Here is a 24,259-nt window from a genome sequence, read left to right as displayed (position 1 = left end):
CATAGTATTTTATCCACATAAATGAGTTATTTGTGCAGGGCACTGTCTGGGACATTCAAGAGCTGTTATACAAGCTTTTTGGTGGAAACCCAACCTTGCTAACCCTCAGTTCCCACCTAAATCTTCAGTTTCTTCTCATTTGCCATATCAATAGCTTTGGGATCAAGTGCCCATTGTAAGACCTTCACACTCAAGGCTTGGAAGAACTATGAATCCAGACTAACGCCCTTGGCTCCAGCCCCTGCCACAATATTAGTGTTGGTTCTGACCATCCTTAGTTCTTCTGTTTTTCTGTCTTACTGAAAAACACACTCTTTGAATCTGAGATGAGATTGGGGCTGTTGAAGGGGGAAACTGTTCGGCTTCCATTTTGGCTGTTGACCCTTCATGCCCAGCTGGGGATTCAGCAGTCTCTTCAAAGACTAAACTTTCTGATCTTGCTAGCACGGTTGTCCATCCTGATGTACTAGCTGTTCCAGGGCACTTATGTGGATAAGCTTTGGCTGAACTTATAAATATAACAAGGAGTTGAATATACTTTACTAAGGATCTGTAATGATTATAAGCTTATAAATTGCAAAATCAAACCTTCAAAGTAAAGGTACTTCAATAATTCAAATGTAACATAGGACAAACATTTGTGCAGAACTGTTAACTGCAGTGAATGAAAAGTAGTTGAACAAGCTTCATTGATGAACTGCAGTTCTGGTGACAAAATTTGCTAAAGAACAGTAGTAGCAATTATAGGCTGACATTCCCTTATCCAATAAAGTTAGGACCATAAAGTTTTTTGCTTTCTGTATAGCATGCTAACAAGAGTGGACTGCAACTATTTTTTTTTCAAATTTGCCATTTGTTTTGAAAATCTAATCCCTTTTAAACTGATTTGATTGCTGAAATAAATTTTAATTGGTATAGTTTTATTTTTACTGATGCAATTTAATGTATTTTTCAATTAATTTCATGTTTGTATTTAAATTAAAGTAAAAAAGTATTAAAGTATTAAATGCATGTTGATACGCAAAAGTAACTATTTGTAATTTTCTCATGGAAGAATTTGGTGATAATGAAGACAGTCAGTCAGACAGAAGAGGTCTAAGGAGAGGAGGTAAGAGTCTTACTGGCCTCATAAAATACTGGCCTCAAGACACTTCTTCAAAAGAATACAGAAAATTAAATCATGAATTTATGTTTGTGCAGTGAATTGTGTTTAATAGAGTAAACTAGAATTATAACCTTTGGAAAAGCAGACAGGGCATGTACTGATACTGTATTTAGTAAATCTGCTTGTTCCTCCACAGAGCTAAAGGTATTCAAATTTTTCAGAAGACGTCTAAAGTAAATTACAGTGAATGATAATAATTTACTGGAGACAACATAGCAATCGTCATAACATGCAAGAGTTGTCCCTCAACCCATGTGTTGTGCTTACCATGGCTTGCAACTTCTCATTTCCTTCTATTATATTCTATTACTTTACATTGTAATATTATATTATACATGTTGAAAGTATTATAATGTTTGCAAAATTATATAGTTCATGTTTAGCCAGTAGGTCTGTACCTTTAAATGGTAGTATGCTTGTATTTTGAGCTTTATCAATCAGATACAGGTGGAGCTATGTTTTTCATTTATATATTCTCTGCATTCTGCCTGTATTTTCTCTGAGTTTTTTGTTCCTGTATTATGCTTCTGTTACAGCAATAAAGTAAGATGACTTTATGCTACAATGTAGCTTCTTATTTGACCACATTACTTTGGGGCTTTGTTTTTGCTGCAGCTTTACTATATTTTTCTTTTGATACTCTGCAACCTAAGGTTTTTACCTTTGCTGACAATACAGCTCTATCTTCCATGGGATACGTTCCAAGAACCCCTGTGAATTCCTCAAACTGCAAATAATAGTGAATTCAATATTTAGATTATACTTGAGCTGGAGGTATTCCATAAAATAGCAGTGGAGGACCTAGGGAAATGCACAGACACTTTGGGGGAAATATGTTTGGAGCATGAATATGTATATCGTGAATATTGAGTCCCAAAGTAAGAATACTCCCGAAGTGAAAATAAAAAAGCATATACAGGGGGCCATTTTTTTATTCTGACTAAAGTTAGCTTACAACATTTCAATATAAGTAAATGTTCACAGTAAACAAAAGTTAAAAATGATTGAACTACCTGAAATTGAAACTAGATTAACAATGATGAAAACAGCAGACAGCCTAGCAAAAATGTAAGGGGAATTTCTTCTAAGCAATCAAAGACCTGCTGAAACAAATAGGTCTTTACCTGCCTGTGGAAAGATAATAAGGAGGGTACCACTGTAATGTCTCTGGTAAGCATTTTATAGATCAGATGTGGGCAAACTTTTTTGCCTTGGGGCCACATTATGGGGCCGGCCGAGGGGGCCAAGCCGAAAGGAAGATGACCTGGGAGAGAGCGGGGCCAAGAGGGGGAGGCAGGACTCAGGTCATCCTCAGGTTGTCCTCCTGGCATAATGAAAGGGATCCTCATTGCTCACCCTATCCTTATGCTGGGAGGAAAACGAGACTTGCGGCAATTGCCCTGATCCTCCTCCCCAATCGATCTTGGGACTGTCCCCTCAGCATTGTGCTGGGAGGAGGTGAGGGAAGCAACATCCAAGAGCACTCCGGAGAGGTCTCAACTGCTGCGTGCCTTCCTTGAGCCGTCCTTCTGACATAAGTACAGGAAATTTTTGGGAGATGACCATCCATTCTCTTTGGTTGTGTATTTCTACATGGCAGTGGGATGGACTGGGTGGCCCTTTATGGTCTTTTCCAACTCTGTGTTTCCACGATTCTTATGTTTTGATTAGTCTCAGTTGATGGGACTGCTATTAGCTTTTGATGTTACTGATGAAATAATATTTTTCACTTCAGGTTTTCAAGGAATGAGTGACAATGGTGCTCGTAGGGGTGGAAGAGGACCATTTCAAGGTGGCAAAGGAGGATATGGGCAATTTGCAAGTATGTGCTACAGTTCAAGTTGAATTAGATTATCAGTGAATTATTTAATTACTGTCTAAAAACATGATTTTGCTTGAGAAGCATTTTTGTGCCATACATATATGTATTTGTTTGAAAACCCCTTTGTGAGCTTTTCAGACTTAGGTTCATGTAGGCTGAATTATGTTTTCTTAAAAATAAACATTTCATTGTTTGAATTTCAATTCTATTTTTCCATGAAACAATTCTGGTTCATGTAAAAATAAGTGTTTGTGTGGATTGTTTTATAACAGATGATGAAAATGAGAGGCAGGATATAAGATCAGGTTCTGACAGCTTTGGCTTTAGAAGAGGAGGTTTCGGTGCTCCAGCAGGTAAGAATTAAGAATGAAATGCAGTTACTTGTGGTTAATTAGTCTCTTCCATGTATATTGGTGCTGATCTAATTTGGAAACTGTCGAAAGGGATATTGACAGTTGATGTATCAACAATGGTGGCACAAAGATGACCATCCTTTTACAACCTTCTGGTACCTATACACTTCACCTTTTTAAAAAAACCATATGAGACACGTTGAATCTTTGCTGATAAATAAAATGTGGTAGTTTATTTATGCTGATCATTCACAGTTCCATTATTATTAAAATTATTTTTCAGGTGACTTTGATAATAGAGGAAGAGGATTTGGAGGCAGAGGTAAAATCTTTGCAGTGTTATTGTATAGGAAAAATGAACAGCATACTAAAATGTGTTAGACGCTTTTGTGTCATGATTTTTAAGGCCATAAGAATTCTTTTAAACTTTTCCCATATAATTGCTACAAGCATTTTAGTATTTCAAAACAGTCTTGTCTAATTTTGGTTATTGCTTTTCTTGCTGCCCTTTAATCTGGTTCATGTCAACTAGGACCATCTCCACTTTTAGCTTTCTCCCAGACAGCCATAACATACCTGGCAGTTCCATTTCATTGTATTGTTACAACTGCATCATTTAATGCCATACAACTTCACTATAACTTTTAACAGGGGGATACAAAGGAAATGATGAAGAAATAATAGGTGGCTCTGAAAGAAGTAAGTGTTTAGAAATATTTAACTGCAAGATTTTTTAATTCTTTATTTTTTTCATCTAGTAATGTGCTTTTTGTCTTGTTAATAAAATATTTATTTCACTTAAGGTATGTGGAGATCAGATGGAGACCCAGAAAAAGGTGATGGTGGAGGTACGTTCAACTAAAACAAACGAGATACCAAGAGTGACCATGCTGTATAACCTGTGAAAGCTTTCATTATGCAAATTATATTCTGGGAGCATAATATGCTTAGCGCTTTTGATTTTTTTCATAGTTGTGGATTAATTAATTTGAAGATCTAGTTAATTGTACAGTGCTGCCAAAGTTCAACTAGGAGAAGTTCTCTACTCCAAACATAGAAAGCAAGCTAAAACTGTTGTGGTTGTTAGTCACCTTGGGGAGAAAGGCGGGGTATAAATAAAGTAGTACCGTAGTAGTACTACTACTAATAATAATAAAAATTATTTGCAGAGTTACTTCTCAGTAGCAGAACTTATGTATCTATGTTTGTATTTGCAGGTCCAAAGGTGACATACATACCACCTCCACCACCAGATGCTGAATCTGCTATCTTTGCACGTTACCAGACAGGGATAAATTTTGACAAATACGATAATATTCTTGTGGAGGTTTCGGGACTTGATCCCCCATCAGCAATACTGGTTAGTTAATGCTGCCTTCAAATACAGTAGAGTCTCACTTATCCAACATAAATGGGCTGTCAGAAAGTTGGATAAGCGAAAATGCTGAATAATAAGGAGAGATTAAGGGAAAAGCCTATTAAATGTCAAATCATGTTATGGTTTTACAAATTAAGCACCAAAACATCTTATTTAAAATCCAAAACACCTGGAAGACTGGAGTTGGGAACACACTGATATACTGTAGATGAATCATCTCTAGAATCCCATATTGAGCACAGAGGAATGGCAACACTGGAAAACCAAAGTTTGCTAAACACTGGTATTGGTCAACTGTTTCCAGAATCTCATCTGGAGCTGGGTGGCTCTGGGTTGGGAGGGCTTCACTTGTGTCTTTCCAGCTTAGCAGAATGGGGCTGGACTAGATAGCCTCTTAAGGGAGGGGATCTCTTGCATTCCTATGATTCTATGCATCTAATTATCCTTGCCTGGGTTAGAAGAGAAGGAGGAAGAGAAGGCCAGAAGTGCAAGTTGCTGCAAGGCTGTCAGAGGTAATAGAGGGAAGAGGAGGAGGTAGAAGAGAGAGCTCCTGGGGGAGAAAAAGGAAGGGAGAGGGTGGGGGATCTGGAGCAAAGTGTGTGTGTGTGTGTGCACGCAGGAAGAAGGGGGGGCTTTGCCCACCCAGCCAGATAAGGTGATGACAGAAGGCAGCCCGCTCGCCGGCATACAACCAACTCTTTGGTGGGCACTCCTTCCTGGTGGGCAGGTCAGCCAACTCCTTTGCTGAGTCTTCCTTCTTTTTTCCAGGCTGCATGTGCGTAAAATAGCCAGAGGCTACAGTATTTTACGCACAAGCAGCCTGGGAAAAAAACGTAGGACTTGGCAAGGGAGACGTGCTGACAGCCCACTTAGGGCAAAGCCAGAGAAGTGTCTGCAGGTGTCTATGACCCATACATGCTTACAAATGACCCCTTAGAAGACGATTTATCCCCCTTGCTCCCTTCCCTTTGGAGATGTGCTTTCCTCCTCCCAGTTTTTGCACAAGGGAAAGAGAGCCACCCGTTCTCTCCTTGGATTGAATGAAGGATCACATATCAAAAGGTGCAATGTTTCCAGTCAGCCACATGATGGCGTTGGATTATACGGAGTTTCAGATAAGCGAAGGTTGGATAAGCGAGACTACAGTAGAGTCTCGCTTATCCAAGGTTATGTATTCTCCAACGTAGTTTGCCTTTTAATAGTCAATGTTTTTGTAGTCAATTTTTCAATAAAATGTGAAATTTTGGTGCTAAATTCATAAATACAGTAATTATTACATAACGTTACTGTGTATTAAACTGCTTTTTCAATCCATTTGTTGTAAAGCATAATGTTTTGGTGCTTAATTTGTAAAATCATAACATGATTTGATGTTTAATAGGCTTTTACTTAATCCCTCCTTATTATCCAACATTTTCGCTTATCCAGTGTTTTGCCAGCCCGTTTATGTTGGATAAGTGAGACTCTGCTGTACTTCTAATTTAAACATCTAATAGAAAACAACTAGCTGTGCCCGGCCACGCGTTGCTGTGGCGAAGTCTGGTGGTATGGGAAATAAAGTATTGAGGAATTGATGGTAGTTAAGGTAAAGGGTAAAGGTTTTCCCCTGACATTAAGTCCAGTCGTGTCTGACTCTGGGGGTTGGTGCTCATCTCCATTTCTAAGCCGAAGAGCCGGCGTTGTCCGTAGACTCCTCCAAGGTCATGTGGGATGACTACATGGAGCGGCGTTACCTTCCCGCCGGAGCAGTACCTATTGATGCACTCATATTTGCATGTTTTCAAACTTCTGGGTTGGCAGAAGCTGGAGCTAACAGTGGGGGCTCTCTCCGCTCCCCCAATTCAAACCTGCGGCCTTTCGGTCCAGAAGTTCAGCAGCTCAGCGCTTTAACACACTGTGCCATCAGGGGATATTATTTCCTAAAGGTTGTGAATATACAATATTTCTGATTGGTTTTTTTTGTTTGTTGGAGGCAAGTATGAATGCTGCAATTAGGAAAAATGATTAGGATGTAATGGCCTTGCAGCTTTAAAGCCTGGCTGTTTCCTCCCTGAGTGAATTTTTTGTTGGGAGGTGTTAGCTGGCCCTGATTGTTTCCTGTCTGGAATTCCCTTGTTTTCAGAGTGGTGTTGTTTGCGATATTTTATGTGCTTCTACTGTCTGTGGCCCTGAGAAAACAGAGGATTTGCCAGACTTTGATGATGGGAATACTTTGTTGGGAGGTGTTAGCTGGCCCTGATTGTTTCCTGTGTGGATTTCCACTGTTTATTTACTGTCCTGGTTTTAGAGATTATATTGTTCTGCATTATTCTATCCCAGTAATTATTTCATATTAAAGAAGAATCTCACTTATCCAACATTCGCTTATACAATGTTCTGGATTATCCAACGCAGTCTGCCTTTTCATAATCAATGTTTTTGTAGTCAGTGTTTTAAATTCCTTGTGATATTTTAGTGGTAAATTTGTAAATACAGTACAGTAGAGTCTCACTTATCCAACATAAACGGGCCAGCAGAAAGTTGGATAAGCGAATATGTTGGATAATAAGGAGGGATTAAGGATAAGCCTATTAAACATCAAATTAAGTTATGATTTTACAAATTAAGCACCAAAACATCATGTTAGACAACAAATTTGGCAGAAAAAGTAGTTCAGTACACAGTAATGCTATATAGTAATTACTGTATTTATGAATTTAGCACCAAAATATCACGATATATTGAAAGCATTGACTACAAAAATGCGTTGGATAATCCAGAACGTTGGATAAGCGAGTGTTGGATAAGTGAGACTCTACTGTAAATACTACATAGCATTACTGCGCATGGAACTACTTTTTCTGTCAAATTTGTTGTATAATATGATGTTTTGGTGCTTAATTTGTATAACGATTACCTAATTTGATGTTTAATTGGCTTTTCCTGAATCCCTTCTTATTATCCAACATATTCACTTATCCTGCCGGCCTGTTTACGTTGGATAAGTGAGACTCTACTGTATATTTCTAATCTTATATTATCTGCTCAGAACTGGATTATATGAGGCTCCTTCTTCACAGCTGTATAAAATGCACGCTGAAGTGGATTATATGGTAGTGTGGAGTCAAGATAATCCAGTGCAAAGCAGATAATATAAGATTATAAATGGGTTATATAGCTGTGTGGAAGGGCCTTGAGTCTACACTGCCATATAATCCAGTGCAAATTAGATAATCTGTGGAAGAAGACTCAGTGAGGCCTAAATCTGCCTGTCCCCTAACTGAAACCTGGCTGTCCCTTGGTTGCTAGGCAACCAAGTGGGCAGAGATTAGCCCTCTAAACTGGCAGCAATTGGATAAAAACAATTATTGCTCTCCCTCTAATTAGGACTTTATTTTTCTTTTCTTTTTGTTGTATCAACCTTGAGGCATGGATGATGGGTTGTGTTGTCAAATTTTGAGGTTGGGGGGCCTGTACTTTTGTTGTTTTGTGAATTGCCGTGATGCCATCACTCTTTTATATATATAGATAGAGAAAAGAAAAGTGGAATTTTCTCCATTTCATTTTTGAATATAAAATGACAGATTGCTTTTTGAAATCCCCCTTTAAAACATATGAGTGCGGCTTTTAAAAGGCAGTTTCATAAAAAGTTGAAACAACTACCTAAAGTCACTTGAATATGGATTTGCATATTCTTAAGGATTTTATATGGATTTATGCAGAAACTTGATTTTCTTATGTAACTAGATCTTGTCATTGATCATAATATAGGTTTTATACAATTTTCCTTTTATGTGTGAAGAAGTATGCCAAGATTAATGGTGAAGGGCGCATCCTATGCTATTTTATATCCTGCCACTGCCCAGACTAGACTAGAGACAGATAATTTATTAGGTAATTTATTAGATAATTCCTTTCTCCTAGCTTTGTCCCCAATTCCTAATCATAACTGAATGGGAATGTAAATAGGAATTGATTACAGGATAAAGAGGAGAATACATTGAAGAGACATTGTAGCATCAGCTACAATTCTGTCAATCTATCAGTCCAACTATCTATAGATTTCCTGCATGGGATTTAAATTTGATACTCAATGCTCCGACAAGGCCACCTTTTCAGCCACTTAAGGAGACATTATTGAGGTTGATAAATTTTAAAGTTGTATTTCTACTAGCCATTATCAGATGCTAGCAGACCTACTAAGTTGCATTCTTGGTTTACTCATTGAATTTTCATATGTAATGTGCAAATTTTTTAGACATTTGATGAAGCTAATCTGTGCCAAATATTAATGGAGAACATTGCTAGAGCTGGATATTTTAAACTTACTCCGGTGCAGAAACACAGTATTCCGATTGTGCTGGCAGGACGTGATTTAATGGCATGTGCTCAAACGGGATCTGGGAAAACAGTAAGTATAAATGCAAATTTCCTCTGGAGTAACTTAAGTTGATTTTTAGGGTTTTGAGCAGTGAGTCTTCAAGGGCACTGACAACCCTGCTGAAATGGTTGAAGCTTTCACTATTTTTAAGAAGCAATTCATTTCACATATTTCATTGGGCTGATACTGTTTTTCCCCCTATTTTTAGTTTATCGGTGACTATAACATTTTATTAAAAATGGTGGATGCAGTATAGAGAAACGCTTCAAAACAATTAGTTGAAATATTTGTGTATAATATAGTGAAATGTCTTAAGATAGCTCTCTTGATTTTTTTTTTATATATATTTGTATCTGTACTGTTTTGAGATATTATTACACAAACATGTTATTTCTCTGTTTGGCGGTAATGGATATTGTTTTTCTCCAGTGATAGAATACACTAGGTTACTTGCTTCACTTTGAAAAATTACACTAAAATCATTCTGCTTCCTGCAAACTAGATTCTGGACCAAAAAACACATGCTGTTTTGTGTTTTATAACTTTTTAAAGGCTTGTGTAAGATGAGATTGTTGTCTTTAAAAATCAGACATGTTCGTATTTTAAAGCGGAGAAATTCCTAAATCTGATCCTAATTTTCATTTGTTCTTTAGGCAGCTTTTCTTATTCCAATTTTGGCTCATATGTTACGCGATGGAATTACTGCTACTCACTTCAAAGAACAACAAGAACCAGAATGTATTATTGTAGCTCCAACTAGAGAACTGATAAATCAGATATTTTTGGAATCAAGAAAATTTTCATATGGGTGAGGATTGGGCAAATTACCTGTACCATTTTACTTCTAACACCCACCCATTCTGTTAATACTATATGTCCACTAAATAGCAGAATTTAGTTTGATAATGCCTTTAAAAAAATCAAAAGTCTTTTCATATTGGCCAAGCTGATAGCAAATTGTCTCACTAAGGTGAATGTGGTGAATATCGTGGCACGTAGTTCTTTCAAATATGATAAATATTTATTTGTTTATTTATTTACTTTTTGTGTATATATATATACCGCTCTTCTCCCCCAGGGGGAGAAATATGTGAAAATTGACTGAAATTTTTCAGAAGTAATGCTGGTAATGGATTTCTATGTCACAATTACAAAAGAATATGCCCACAATTGGGGCACAGTGATGAAAAAGGACGTCTATGGATGTTACAATTGCTGTATTTGTTGTTAAGGCTAGTATGAATCAATGGCTTTGGATTAATCTCTACTATGAAAGAGCTAAATCCACCCTGCCACTGCATTAAATAAGAGAAAACTGGTTATATTGATCTCTTGTCATTTCACATTCAGTGTATTACCATGGTGATTGAGGTCCTCTTATTGTTGTTTCATCATTGTGGAATTAGACTATATTAGATGCCAAAACATACTTGGCAGAAAGAAAAACTATATCTGAAGTATAACCACAATGGGCATAATGATGCATAATGATAACTATTCATAAACTTTTGCAAATGAGTACTAACAGGGGGAGAAAGATTTGGAGAGTAGTTGGATCTGAGTTGCAGCAGGAATTAATATTGGGGACTGGAATATACTCCAGATGCCATTCTTGTGAAGTTAGTTTTTATAATTACCTATCTAATGTAATAACATCAACATTAAAATAGTCTCAGTTTGTTTTAATGTGTAAACTTGGAGTCTTTTCTTGAGCTGAGATCAACATTATATCGGCATATATGAGCCACTACAAGATAACTTTCTTCTTACTCGTGCAGCTTTCTGTGTTGCTTGAGAATTGAAGTAACTTGGGGTTATATGTACAGAGGGAGCGGAATTGCCTTTCCCAGGTTCTTAAAAAAAAAAAAACATCCAGAAGGGTCCTGGCGAATCTCATTTCAGTAAAATGCTCTTTCTAATTCTAGATAGAATAATACTCATATGTGAATACATAATTTTGATCCATTCCGTCAAATACCACAGCTCTGCACAACCTGTGCTTTTTAGTATGTTTCATACTTGAGTTCATGCTTGAATAAAATATAAAATAGGCATATTTTTAGTGTTACAGCTATAGAATTTTGTTTTTGGCAACTATTTTGAATGTTAAGGGGCTGCAAACAGGCAGTGCCATTTCACTTAAACATTCTTTTCAAAAGGAAAGTAAACACAACTTTAGATCTATTACTGTTTTGTTGTATTATGTATACACTTTTATTGAATCTATGCAGTCAAATTTATGTGTATATGAGTACTGATTTATTTACTGTTATCATTAAATGAGAAATGTAATTTGGATTCTCTTGTTGACTAGAACATGTGTAAGGCCAGTTGTCATTTATGGAGGTATACAAATGGGACATACAATTCATCAGATAATGCAAGGGTGTAATATACTGTGTGCTACTCCAGGAAGGCTTTTGGATATCATAAACAGAGGAAAGGTAGGCTCTGTGTGAATAATTTCTTAAATGTTAAGGCTCTTCTAGATTTTAAATACTTAAAACTGCCTCATTGAAAGGGATTAGGCATATAGATGCAAAATATGATATGGGATGGTAATCCAGCTTCAAAAACAAGGATGCTCCATATCATCAAGCAAGGGCAAAGATGTTAGGACTATTTTCTTCTTTGTTATTAAGTCCATAAGAATGGAAGAATGAACTCTTGACCAACACAGCAAACTGCTCCATTTTCTGTATCTTAGGAAATATGAGCTGCCCTATTGACTTACACCAGTGTCCAATTAACCAAAAATGGTGAACCTAGTTTAAATTTTAAAAACTTTTTAAGTCATTAGTGCATTTTAATATAGGGTGGGGTGTAAACATTATAAAAACATTGTCTACTATGGCAGTGACTCTTCCAAGCTCTTGGGAGATGGGTTTTACATGCCCTTTAATTAAACACAGGACATTGATTTCAAATATTGGGCATTTCAGTGTACTTTTTTTGCTACTGAGCAATGAGGAGAACTGGATTGCAGTACACTGCTTCTTAAACTGTGGGTCCCAACCACAGATGGGGTCCCCAATGTCACAATGAATTTGGCAACAGTAAAAGGTTTCTGAATGCCACCCATTTACACAGTGGACTCTTTAGAAGATGCTTCAGATGTAGTCCACAAAAAGGAAAATCAGTCTGTTTAGCAAGCCTTACAAATGTTTGATTTTTATACCTATTTTTGTACCTATCTACCGGGGTCACATAAAGGTTTCTCAGGTGGAAAGGGGTCGCAAGTGCGAAAAGGTTAAGCCCTGCTGTATACTATACACTAGAGACAGGCAGAAAAAAAGCATCTAAATTGCTGAATGGAAGAAGTTTTGGATGATCATACCATGAATTTATTTTAAGGCCATGCAAAACGTAAATGCAGACGAATATGAGCACAGTTACCTTTTCTTTGGATACAATAAGTGTAAAAAGGACCAGGTGTACTTCAGTTGAGCATTTGGAAGGCATACCGTTACAGTTAAGTGGTGATTAAGTCAAAGAAGTCTATTAGCTGCTACTGATTTATATGAAGTTTATGCTCAAGTTCATAGCCAATGGATGGGAACATAAAATGTTGTAGATGATCTTCATTATATGCCGTACTCCTTTGAATTTGTACAACTATTGTGATTAACAATGTGCATGCATCTTTTATTGTTGAACTAAATTTTGTTCATTTCAGATTGGGCTGACCAAATTAAAATATTTGGTGTTAGATGAAGCAGACCGTATGCTGGACATGGGATTTGGTCCTGATATGAAGAAGTTGATTTCAAGTCCAGGCATGCCCTCAAAGGATCAACGGCAGACGCTTATGTTTAGTGCTACTTTTCCTGAGGAAATCCAGAGGTCTGTACTCAAAATTGTTGATAAAAGCACAAATCATTAATTCAAAATTTAGATTACCTAATTAGGGTGATAACCTTCATACAGAAGTATGTTTTTCAAACAGTTAAGAGCTAAATGAAGGAACCCTATCTCAGGGTTGTTGTATGTTTTCTGGGCTGTATGGCCATGTTCTAGAAGTATTCTGTCCTGATGTACTGTGCCATAGATGTGGGTGAAACATCGGGAGAGAATACTTCTAGAACATGGCCATACAGCCCGGAAAACATACAACAACCCTGTGATCCCGGCCGTGAAAGCCTTTGACAACACATTGAACCCTATCTCATCTGATCTTGGAAGCTTAGTGGGGTCAGCCCTGGTTGGTACTTGGGAGACTATTCAGAGGAGTGCAGTGGTAAATAACTTCTGATATTTTGCCTGAGAAGATGCTATGATATCCATTAAGGCATCATAAGGACTGTTGATTTGAAGGTGCATGTATATTTACATTCTCTGGTGTGAGAGGGCATCCAAAATAATAGATGTCATTTCATCAATATGTAAGGCAAGAATGTTTATAAAGATGTTTATACAATGCGATGTTTGTAATTTGGGGTCGGTCCTCTAGCTCATCCTCAATTTCATACCTGTCTTAGCCCGGGCCAGACTTTTTTCCCCCCTCCTCTATTTTGAGCTCTTTTTGTAACCAAGTAATTATGATTTCAAGTCTTGTGCTTGGTCTGTCTCTACAGTTTCATTCCTTTTACATTTCATCCATTTTCATTCCGCTTTTGCTGTTAAAAACCCCAAATTTCCTGGACACCTAACAAACATATGAGCAGGGAGTTCCTGTTTCTGTCAAAAGATAAGATGGCACCAGATCCCACTTTTGGTTCATCTTGCTCTGTGAGTACGGTGCTTGCAGCCTAGTTCAAAACCCCTCAGTTCCTAGGCTGCAGCTACAGACTATTAAAACCTGAGGTGGCATGAACCCTGTGCGGGGAGGATGGGCGGGTGTTGTGTGAATTTGCAGATGACTGTTCAAAGAAGTAATTACAGGTAAGTGACCTGTCTTTCATGGTCTTTGTGAATCACACAACTGGATGACTAGCAAGCACAAGTCATCGGATGGGGGAGTCATGACACACAGCAGACCATCGCCTTTGGTACAAACAATAGGTTCATTCTATTGGAGTTCAACCCCACACTGCTCAAGTCTGCAGTCCTCAATGAGAAGTATTTAAGTTAGCTTAAAATAAGCTGAGGGAAATCCCTTCCCCCATCTCCTGAATGACAGTTTGAATGTATCTATTTCTTCTCTTCTCGCTGTTTCTGCTCTCATTCAAGTTGGTTGTGTAGAATGGATACTTCGCAGATGCACACTTTTTGTCTTTGCTACTTTTACATCTTTGTATGTACTGTGTGTTTTGAGATCTCTCTCTCTCTCTGCTTGTGTGTCAGGAGAGATGTAGTGAGCTGTGATTTTTCCCCCTCTTTGAACACCTAGAAAACCCTAACATTCACCATAAACGGTATACTTGTAACCAATCATTCTATCAAGAATCAATAAAATAATATACAGTTTATCATCCAAATGATGTTTGAAGTGACGGTTCCTGAAACCAGCTGTAGTGCAGATGAAAGGAACTTAGGGGTTTTAGTAGCAACTGGGCCTTATATAGCTGCGGGATGGTGAGTGGGGATACCGCCAAAACCTTTCTGCCTAGTTGATTCTAGAAGGTTCCAAACAGTGCTCTGTGTAAATGCAGAATACCCCAGTTGGGGGAATTCACATATGACCACTCAAAGAAATACAGTTACAGGTGCAAGCAACCTGTCCCTCAGAGAAAGGAACCGGCAAACAACCTCTGAATATTCCTTTCCTAAGAAAATTCTGAGAAATTCATAGCACTGCCATAAATTCACAAGTAACTTGAAGAAACATAAACACACATACGTTTCCCCTGCTTTATTTAATAGTTCTTTGTAATTCCAAATTGCTTATGAGTGAGTGGGTCATACTCATTTAATACTCTGCTCATTCTCCACATCTCCACAACTTGATACGAAAATTGAAATTGGAGGATATTGATCTTCGATCCAGATGAATATATTTTTCATACTGTTCTGAAGAATGTCCATGAAATAGCAGTTTTAGACTGTCTCATCCTTAATATGTAATTTTCATGGAGTGGAAGTAGATTATGCTCTGCTTCTACTCACGTTGCTGCTAATCATTTTTGGAGTTGGGGGAAGATGGATTAAGTGGACATTCAATTCTGCCACCAGCAAAGTAAAATTGCTACTCACTACAGTTTCACTCAAAATTCAGAATTAATTTAAGATCTTCATTCCTGTCTTATTCAGAATTCAAAATTATGCACTTTTTATATGCTTGGCATATAAAATAGAATTTAGGCTTGTCAAATTAATTCTGAGATGAAGTAATAATTTGGTATAAAATTTATATTAAGAAATGTGTTTGTAGAACTAGCCTGGTAGTACATTTTTTTTTACTAACAATCTCTTTTTCTATATTTTTGTCTTTCAAAAATACCTTTTTTTATTGCAGTTCGCCACCTAGCCATTAGTTGTTATCGTTAAGTAACTTTTTTGTCCATTTTAAAGGCTCGCTGGAGAATTTTTGAAGGTAGACTACTTATTTGTTGTTGTTGGACAAGTGGGCGGCGCCTGCAGTGATGTTGAACAGACTATACTTCAAGTAAATCAATATGACAAGAGGGAGAAGCTTCTGGAAATTCTCAATGCCATAGGTAAAACAACCTATATATCATTAGCCTCTTCTCCTAAATGACGTATACAGTAGACTCTCAGTTAACCGATATTCATGGGGATAGGTAGATGCCAGATAAATGTTGTTTCTGTGTCTTGCATAGCCTGATATATGCTCAGTGAGTTCTAGTTATGAATATGAAACATAGTCTTCAGATAGAATGTCTCACACAATAAGTTGTAGAATTCCTGAAGACATCTGGTTGTGAGCAAACAAAACTGGACAATATGAATGTTTAGTATGCTCTGGCAATCTTTCTTGTTTGATAGTAGGTTATAGTCAGTGGGTACTGGCTTTATTCCAGGCCCATTAAGAGGCACACTTTTATGACCTATGCATTTGGTAAAAATATTACATTCTGAAGTAGGTATAATAAAGATACTGTAAAGAACCAACTAATAAAAATGCAGCAGGAAATGCCTACACATCAGCGTAGTCCTTGGCACACTACTTTCAAGATCTTTAAAGTATCTATTTTTTAATCTGTGGATGCAGAACCAGTGGATACAGAAGACTGGCTGTGTAACAGCATTTTAAGGTGAACTCATTCATAAAAATTTGCCAAATGTTTCAAAAATAATCACTAAAAAATAAAACATGCCAATGTAAGTAGATCAATAGGTACCGCTCTGGTGGGAAGTGTATATATTTAGATTCATGAACCAATGTATTTGGCATACTTTTAAAACATTGATTACTTTATGTGATTAACTGTGTTCCTATGCTAAGACACAGCTTTCTGTTAATATTTTTTTATAGGTAAGGAACGAACAATGGTGTTTGTGGAAACTAAGAAAAAAGCAGACTTCATTGCAACTTTTCTTTGTCAGGAATACATACCAACGACAAGCATTCATGGGTAAGCATTTGTAAAAGGGATGGTGAATCTTTTTCCACCTGTGACTGATATCTTTATTGAATTCACTATTCCCCATCACACTTCCAAAGTCCAGCTTAATTCTCTGCATACATGCTGTGAATTGCAGTCCAGGCCATAGATTGCTGCTACCTAATTGAAACCATTTGTTGGAGCAAAATATGATTTAATGCACAAGATACAGCATGAAAATGCAAATGATTCCTTGATAGCGCCTTATTGGCCAAGAAAGTTCTCAAAGCTGATACAGATGTCAGTGCAGCCATTCATGGCATCTCTAAAGGTCCTGGATTTGTTAGCACAAGGTCCAGTACATCACTAGGACATAAATTGGTTGAATTTGACTGTGTGGGCATTAAAAGAATAAGTTTGAGAAAATACAGATCTTCAGAAGTAGTAATTGACACAATTTTGGCACCAAGGAAAAGTTTGACTCAAAATATATATACAATATGATATGGAAGTTGTTTGTGAGATCATGTAGTGCCAAAATAATATGTTTCGAATAAGGAACTGAGACCTAATGTGCCTAAAAGTGGTATCTACTATTCTGAAATCTGAAAGGGACCCAATAGCAGCAAATTTCCAATATTCTATAGGTTCCCAATTTGGGATCTAAATTAGGTATTGAATAAATGGGCAAGCATGCCATTTGTACCTTTAAAGTCTATGATGCTGAGACACTTGGTGATAAAGATTACACTTTTGGTTGCAATCACATCTGTAAGCATTTTAACTTGATAAATGGGTATTTGAAAGTAAAAGTACTGTCAACTTTATCAGTATCACTTGCCTACTTGTGATAATTATTAATATTAAAATTGTTATCTGGGTGCATCTTTTAAAAAGTGGTAACTACTTTCTTTGTTCCAGTGATCGAGAGCAGAGAGAGAGAGAAGAAGCTCTTCAGTGTTTTCGTTCTGGAAAATGCCCTGTGCTTGTTGCGACTTCAGTTGCAGCAAGGGGCCTGGATATTGAAAATGTTCAACATGTTATAAATTTTGATCTTCCTTCTGCAATTGATGAATATGTTCATAGAATTGGACGAACTGGACGTTGTGGAAATACAGGAAAAGCAATTTCTTTCTTTGATCCTCGTTCAGACAGTTCTATTGCACAGCCTCTAGTCAAAGTGCTAGCAGATGTAAGCTGCCTTTTGTTTTTTATTTCAGTTTATTACTAAATTACAAATAGCAAAATAAATTATTTATAATGTGTTTTTTAAAGGCTCAACAAGAAGTTCCAGCATGGCTAGAAGAAATTGCTTGTAGTTCTTGTGGAACTAACTTTAGCATTCCAAGGGGAAATACATTTGCATCTGTTGATTCTCGAAAGGTAAATTTTAAAAATAAATACAAATGCTATGAATGATAAATAAACAATGTTTGGAAACTAGAAAGTATTGTAATACTGAAAGAACTTTTGGTCTTGGAACAGTGTTAAAAATAACAAGCTAAAGGATACTGCTTAAGTGAAATGTACCACAGTGGGATCATTATAGAAACTTCTCTGAAAATATTCTGCTTAATGGTGTCAATCCAAGATTGTTGTTTTCTGCCTTCATTTCCAACTTATGCTGACCCTAAGGTGAATCCATTGGGGGTTTCTTGGAAAGATTTGTTAAGAGGGGTTTTTGTATAAGGCAGTTCTGATCTCATTGGCAATATATTTCTCATAGGAAAAAGAAGAATATACAGTATTATAATATTTTACAGTGTCAGGCTAAACAGCAGCCCCTCCTATCCACTTGACACAGAGGAATGTTTTTTATGTAGTAGTATTCGCCCCGGTGGCGAAGTGTGTTAAAGCACTGAGCTGCTGAACTTGCAGACCAAAAGGTCCCAGGTTCAAACCCCGCTGTTAGCTCCAGCTTCTGCCAACCTAGCAGTTCGAAAACATACCAATGTGAGCAGAGGCGGTTCACCCGTCAGGCAAAGGAGACATTTGCCTGTGGCGCCATCTTGTGGAGGGCGCCACAGGCAAATCCTGGCTCCGCTAGGAAGGTGTTCTGTGTTTTGAAGACCTGCCGAAAAGGAAGCCCTTTCTCGGAGCTTTGCAGCCCATAGGAGCGGATGCCTGCTTCTATGGGCTGGAAAGCTCCCAGAAACTGCTTCCCGACGAAAAGGAAGCCCTTTCTCTGAGTTTTCCAGCCCATAGGAGCGGATGCCTGCTTCTATGGGCTGGAAAGTTCCCAGAAACTGCTTCCCGACGAAAAGGAAGCCCTTTCTCTGAGATTTGCAGCCCATAGGAGCGGATGCCTGCTTGCTCCCTCCTCCCTATGACTTCCCCTTACATCTTTATACATGGCTGTCATGTCTCCTCTCAGTCCTCTCTTCTGCAGGCTAAACATGCCCAGCTCTGAATTATATGGCAGTGTGGAATCCAGTTCAAAGCTGATATTGTGGATTATCTGCTTTGATATTCTGGGTTATACAGCTGGGTGGAAGAGTAGGCAAGGATTAAAATCACCGCATTGCAGCCAAGGCTAGCAGAGCATGGGTCACTTAAAACCAACAGACAGGTTTGTAGCAAAACTTATCATTAAACATACCTGATTATTAAACATGACTTCTCTCATTGTACAGAGACACACAGCATCTTTCAAAAACCAGTTTATCCATCCCTTCTGCCTCTTCTTTCTTTCTCTCTCTCTTTGGGGACATCTACACTGTAGGATTAATGCAGTTTGATCCCATTTTAACTGCTGTGGCTCAATGCTATGGAATCAATGGAGCTGTGGTTTGATGAGATCCCAGTACTCTTTGGCAGAAAATAATAATAATAATAATAATAATAATAATAATGTGTTGTCAAAGGCTTTCATGGCCAGAATCACTGGGTTGCTGTGAGTTTTCCGAGCTGTATGGCCATGTTCCAGAAGCATTCTCTCCTGACGTTTCGCCCACATCTATGGCAGGCATCTTCAGAGGTTGAGGTCTGTTGGAGACTGGGGAAGAACCTACAGCCCGAAAAACCTACAGCAATCCAAAAAATACACTGCTTTCTCAAAATGTTAATTCCCCCCATTAGTGTTTCTTTGTATTGACTCTGGCTTTCTAAACTTTTAATTTGTATTTATTTTACTCTTGGTAATTGAGGGTGATATATACATTTTAGGACCTAAGTACCGTAAAAGTACCAACTCACATCTGATTTTGGAAGCTAAGCAGAGTCAGCCATAGTTAGTACAGTAGAGTCTTGCTTATCCAACCTTCACTTATCCAACGTTCTGGATTATCCAACACAGTCGGCCTCCCGCCCGGATCCACAGATATTTCTTTAGGCAGCAAGGACTGAAGTTTTTACGGATTTAACTTCTGACAATGTTGTTACTGCAAGTTTATTTTATGCAATTCTATCTTTATTTGCAGTCAATTTGTTAATAGCCAATGTTTTTGTAGTCAATGTTTTCAATACATTGCAATGTTTGGTGCAAAATTCGTAAATACAGTAATTACTATATAACATTACCATGTATTGAACTGCTTTTTCTGTCAATTTGTTGTAAAACATGATGTTTGGGTGCTTAATTTGTAAAAATCATAATGTAATTTGGCACTTAATAGGCTTTTTCTTAATCCTTCCTTATTATCCAACACTTTTGCTTATCCAACACTTTTATTTTTCAGTAATTAGTTTGGGGGGGGGCAGGACACTTATATTTTCTCTATATATACTCATATACACTCTGTCTATCTAGTATGTCCACAGATGTAGTCCCACATATTGCTATTGATACACATATAGACATTCTATATCTACACACATTATATATCCACACACACATGTAGACCCACATGCACACATGTGCATACTGTGTTAATAATAATAGTGTATTATTGTAAATAATAATATATTATTCATAATTGTCTCATGTACTGTTATTAGTATTATGAATATGAATATAGTACTACTATTAGTGATAATATATTATGAATGTGTTAATAATAATTGTATATTGTTGTTGTGATATATTATTAATATTTGTCTGTGCACATATTAGTTTTATTATATTTTTTTTTGAGTGATTGGTTTGGGGGGAGGCACCAAAATTCGGGGGGGGGGCGCCAAAATTCTGTTCGCCTACTCTTGAAAATTACCTAGGGCCGGCTCTGAATGTGAGTAGATCAATAGGTACCGCTCTGGCGGGAAGGTAACGGCGCTCCACGCAGTTATGCCAGCCACATGACCTTGGAGGTGTCTACGGACAACGCCGGCTCTTTGGCTTAGAAATGGAGATGAGCACCAACCCCCAGAGTCAGACATGACTGGACTTAACGTCAGGGGAACCTTTACCTTTTATTGTGAAAGGTTGTTGAGTTATATCACAAATTTAAACCTGCAAAATAACTGTGGTCCTCAAGATGTCAGACTCTAGCTCTTATGGTGGCACATCAGCAAACTGACAGGGATTGCTAGGAATTACAATCCAGAAATAAGTGGCAGATTGCAATTGTTCAATCATGGTCTAGTGCAGGCTTATACAACCTGTGGCCCCCTAGTTGTTTGGGTCTCCAACTCCTAGACACCCTAACCAACTTATCCAGTGGTCAGGAATTCTTTGAGGAGACATTCAAAACATCCATAGGTTGTGCAGATCTGGTCTAGCGTAATATGAATAATTTCTATACCTTTGTTCTTTAATTGTGAGTGCCTATATTTATCAAGTATGGTCTACCAACTTCTTGTTGCATACCATTTTTTTTACTTCTCTAACTAGGAGTTCAAAGATTTTTGTTAATCTGCCAAAAGTTGTGTTTTCCAAAAAAAATTAATATGAGAATGACTTTAATTTAATTAAAACTGTATTAGACTCAACAGAGATGACTTATTCTAATATTGTCAGTTGTTCAGTCTTAAATTATATATTTACTGTAGTATTTTATTTATCAGTTTTATATCCTGCCTTTTCTCAGAATGAGAAAAGAACCTATCCTGTGTTCATATGTCAAATGCCATGTTCTTTCTTTCATACTACAGAGGTACATTCTTTGTCCAAGGATGACAAAAAGGGGGAATTGGAACTTCCATGTGTTGATAACTGTTATTAAAGAATGGCTTTCTTGCTGAGCTTTCTGTGTAACAATATAGCCTCTGTGTGGTCACTGCTCTATCTCACAATAGTAATACTACAGTGGAACAGGAAGTGTAAATGCTGACACCCGAGTCATAGTAGTGTGAATACTCTGCTGGAAGTAATCCAGGAGCTTCACAGATGACTTGTAACATTTGCAATGGCTAGCAAAAAGGTAGCAGGTTGCAGATGGTGATAAGCAGTCTTGTTTCTGACAACTCCACAACTGAAAGTATCATTCAAGATTTCTTGATCCTGAGTTCTGATACAGAATGGTGCTACTCTCAAGACCAGGGATCCCCAAACTAAGGCCCAGGGGCCACATGCAGCCCATCGAAGCCATTTATCCGGCCCCCACGGCCATGGCTCCCTCCTCCACCGAGGAAGGCGCATGCAGCCTGGTGCGTGCCTTCCAAAGCTTTGCTTGTCTATAATGGTATTTTAATTATTATTTAATTAATTATTAAGGGGTGCTTTGCTAGTGCTTTTGGTGCACAAAGGCAGAAGGGGGTTGGACTAAATGGCCCAAGGGTCTCTTCCAACCCTCCTCCTCCTCCTCCTCATCATCATTATTATTATTATTAACTTTGAGGCTGTATTTGTTCCCATTTTGTCTGGTTTTTTTACTTCAAAATAAGATCTGTGCAGTGTGCATGGGAATTTGTTCATAGTTTAAAAAAAAAACTATAGTCTGGCCCTCCAACGGTCTGAGAGACTGTGAACTGGCCCCCTGTTTAAAAAGTTTGGGGACCCCTGCTCAAGACTGTCAGCAAACAAGACTGATTAGTGAGCAAAGATTAAAGTAGAAATGTTCAGTACTTACTTTCTGCCAACCTTTAGGCATCCAGCATGAAGTAGGTACTTCATAATACATCAAATAAGAGAAGTAGCCACATGATATTCATTCTTACATCAGTACCTTGTTTATTCTAACTGAGAATCTGCTTGATTTTATTTGTGTAGGTTTTCCATGCCAAGGAGAATCAGCACAGTGGAGAATCTGCAGCATCAAATATAAGTGCTGCTGATGAATCATGGGAGTAGGGCTACCTTTGGTTCAGAACAAAGTTTTCAATTTCCTATACTGAATTTTCCAAATAATATAATTGAGATGGTATGGAGGGAATTAGGTGAATATAATTCGTTTTCAGTTCTTGTGATTTCAATGGGACTTACTTCCAAGTAAGTGTGCTTAGATTGTGAACCTAAAATGTTTTAAAAAATGTTTTATGTTACTACTCCCTTGTGTTGAGGATATACATATAAGCATATCAGAGTAAGAATTTAGTTGGTATGCTTAATGGTTGTGTGAAGTAACACCACTTTGTTGTACAGAACTGTTTTAGTTTATTGTAAAAATTCAAATAAAAATTAAAAAATCATATTCTGTACTGTGTATTTATCTGAAACCTGAAGAACAATACTCAGAGGGAAAAAAATTACATTAAACACCCATTGCAAAGAAATTGGATATGAATCCCAGAGCTTTCTAACTGTAATGCATTGCAGAATGTACTATTTTAGCTTTTTAATGCAGCAATTTTGTTAGAAACATATGTTCTTCTACAGGATGTTCTGGGAGTGTTAACTGTTACGATACTAAACAGAAAATTACTGATATGGTCCACCTTTGCGGTATGTCAGAGGGACACATTAAACATATGTTCATACATACAAAAGTGTAGCAGTTAGCATCACCAAACTAATGTACTAAATGTCCCTGCCAAGGCATTCCGTGTGAAGCTTTAACTGGCAGTCTTATTTCAGCTTTGAATTTCATTCTTCAGTAGTGCCACATTACTGTTTTTGGTAAGTCTCTTTGTAACATTTGCAGCTTCAAGACCACTGTTTTAATCTGCTGTTTCATTTTAGATGATCAGTAGGGGAAAATAGCCTGATTGAGATTTTAAGTGCAAAAGCATTTTCATTTCCTATTGTAGGCAGAAGCTGCTTTTGATTACGTTTCCTACAATATTGCCACGCATGGCCAGGGAAAGAAATATTGCATAATTTTTTTGGATCTTTAAATTAGAAGTGGGCCCTGCATGTGAAAAGCAGCCCTGAGCTTTAGATAACTGCAGAAGCCACTAGCTACTATTATATGTTTTGTAAAGGTATTTATTAATCACATTTATATGTAAACATTGCATTGTACTGATAGCTAATAGGATAGAATAGTTTGAAAGGATAAGTAAAGGGAGAGAGTGAATTCTTCCCAACATTTCAGTTAGAGCAAACTATAAATCAGTACTTCGTGTTTTGGAGTTTTACTCCCTTTGTGCCAAGAATTGACACCAAATTGGTGCCAATTGACTACAACTGTTTTTCTGAAAAGTTGTCACCTGTAGGTTCACACCAACACAAACTGGTATCAGCCTGTGGACAGCCACCTCAAGTTGAATTGCTGTAAACAGCTGTTAAGTGCTAATATTTAATAGAAAGGCCAGGAAATAGGCATTGGCCACATGTTCACATGAGATCTCTCGTAATTTCACATTATGGGTCCTAATGCATTGTTCTAATGTTGCATAGGAAATTGAAGTAGAATTCTGGGAAAATTACCTTTTATTTTTGTTTCCTTCTTCCTAACGAAAGTGGGTGCTTTCTGATGGAT

General features: G+C 37.5%; 1 protein-coding gene across 3 annotated transcripts in view; it reads left to right on the top strand.

The window, feature by feature from the left end:
* The window catches only part of ddx4 (DEAD-box helicase 4), a 31,055-nt gene extending 8,028 nt beyond the window's left edge, over positions 1-23,027 (top strand). For all 3 annotated transcript variants that reach the window (XM_062972404.1, XM_062972403.1, XM_008102851.3), the window contains 16 exons: positions 1,055-1,108; positions 2,901-2,987; positions 3,260-3,340; positions 3,624-3,662; positions 3,992-4,039; positions 4,144-4,188; positions 4,558-4,700; positions 8,956-9,108; positions 9,732-9,886; positions 11,393-11,522; positions 12,755-12,921; positions 15,529-15,674; positions 16,454-16,553; positions 17,445-17,715; positions 17,799-17,906; positions 22,609-23,027. In XM_062972404.1, the coding sequence (XP_062828474.1) occupies positions 1,055-1,108; positions 2,901-2,987; positions 3,260-3,340; positions 3,624-3,662; positions 3,992-4,039; positions 4,144-4,188; positions 4,558-4,700; positions 8,956-9,108; positions 9,732-9,886; positions 11,393-11,522; positions 12,755-12,921; positions 15,529-15,674; positions 16,454-16,553; positions 17,445-17,715; positions 17,799-17,906; positions 22,609-22,689 (1,808 nt within the window). In that variant the 3' untranslated portion in view covers positions 22,690-23,027. The remainder of the gene's footprint in view (positions 1-1,054; positions 1,109-2,900; positions 2,988-3,259; positions 3,341-3,623; positions 3,663-3,991; positions 4,040-4,143; positions 4,189-4,557; positions 4,701-8,955; positions 9,109-9,731; positions 9,887-11,392; positions 11,523-12,754; positions 12,922-15,528; positions 15,675-16,453; positions 16,554-17,444; positions 17,716-17,798; positions 17,907-22,608) is intronic.
* The last annotated feature ends 1,232 nt before the right edge of the window (positions 23,028-24,259 follow it).

The sequence above is a fragment of the Anolis carolinensis genome, chromosome 2 (genome assembly GCF_035594765.1).
Source record: "Anolis carolinensis isolate JA03-04 chromosome 2, rAnoCar3.1.pri, whole genome shotgun sequence".
Taxonomy (NCBI): Eukaryota; Metazoa; Chordata; class Lepidosauria; order Squamata; family Dactyloidae; genus Anolis; species Anolis carolinensis.
Note: the sequence above shows the minus strand (reverse complement) of the source record. Positions and strands in the feature narration are given on the sequence as shown.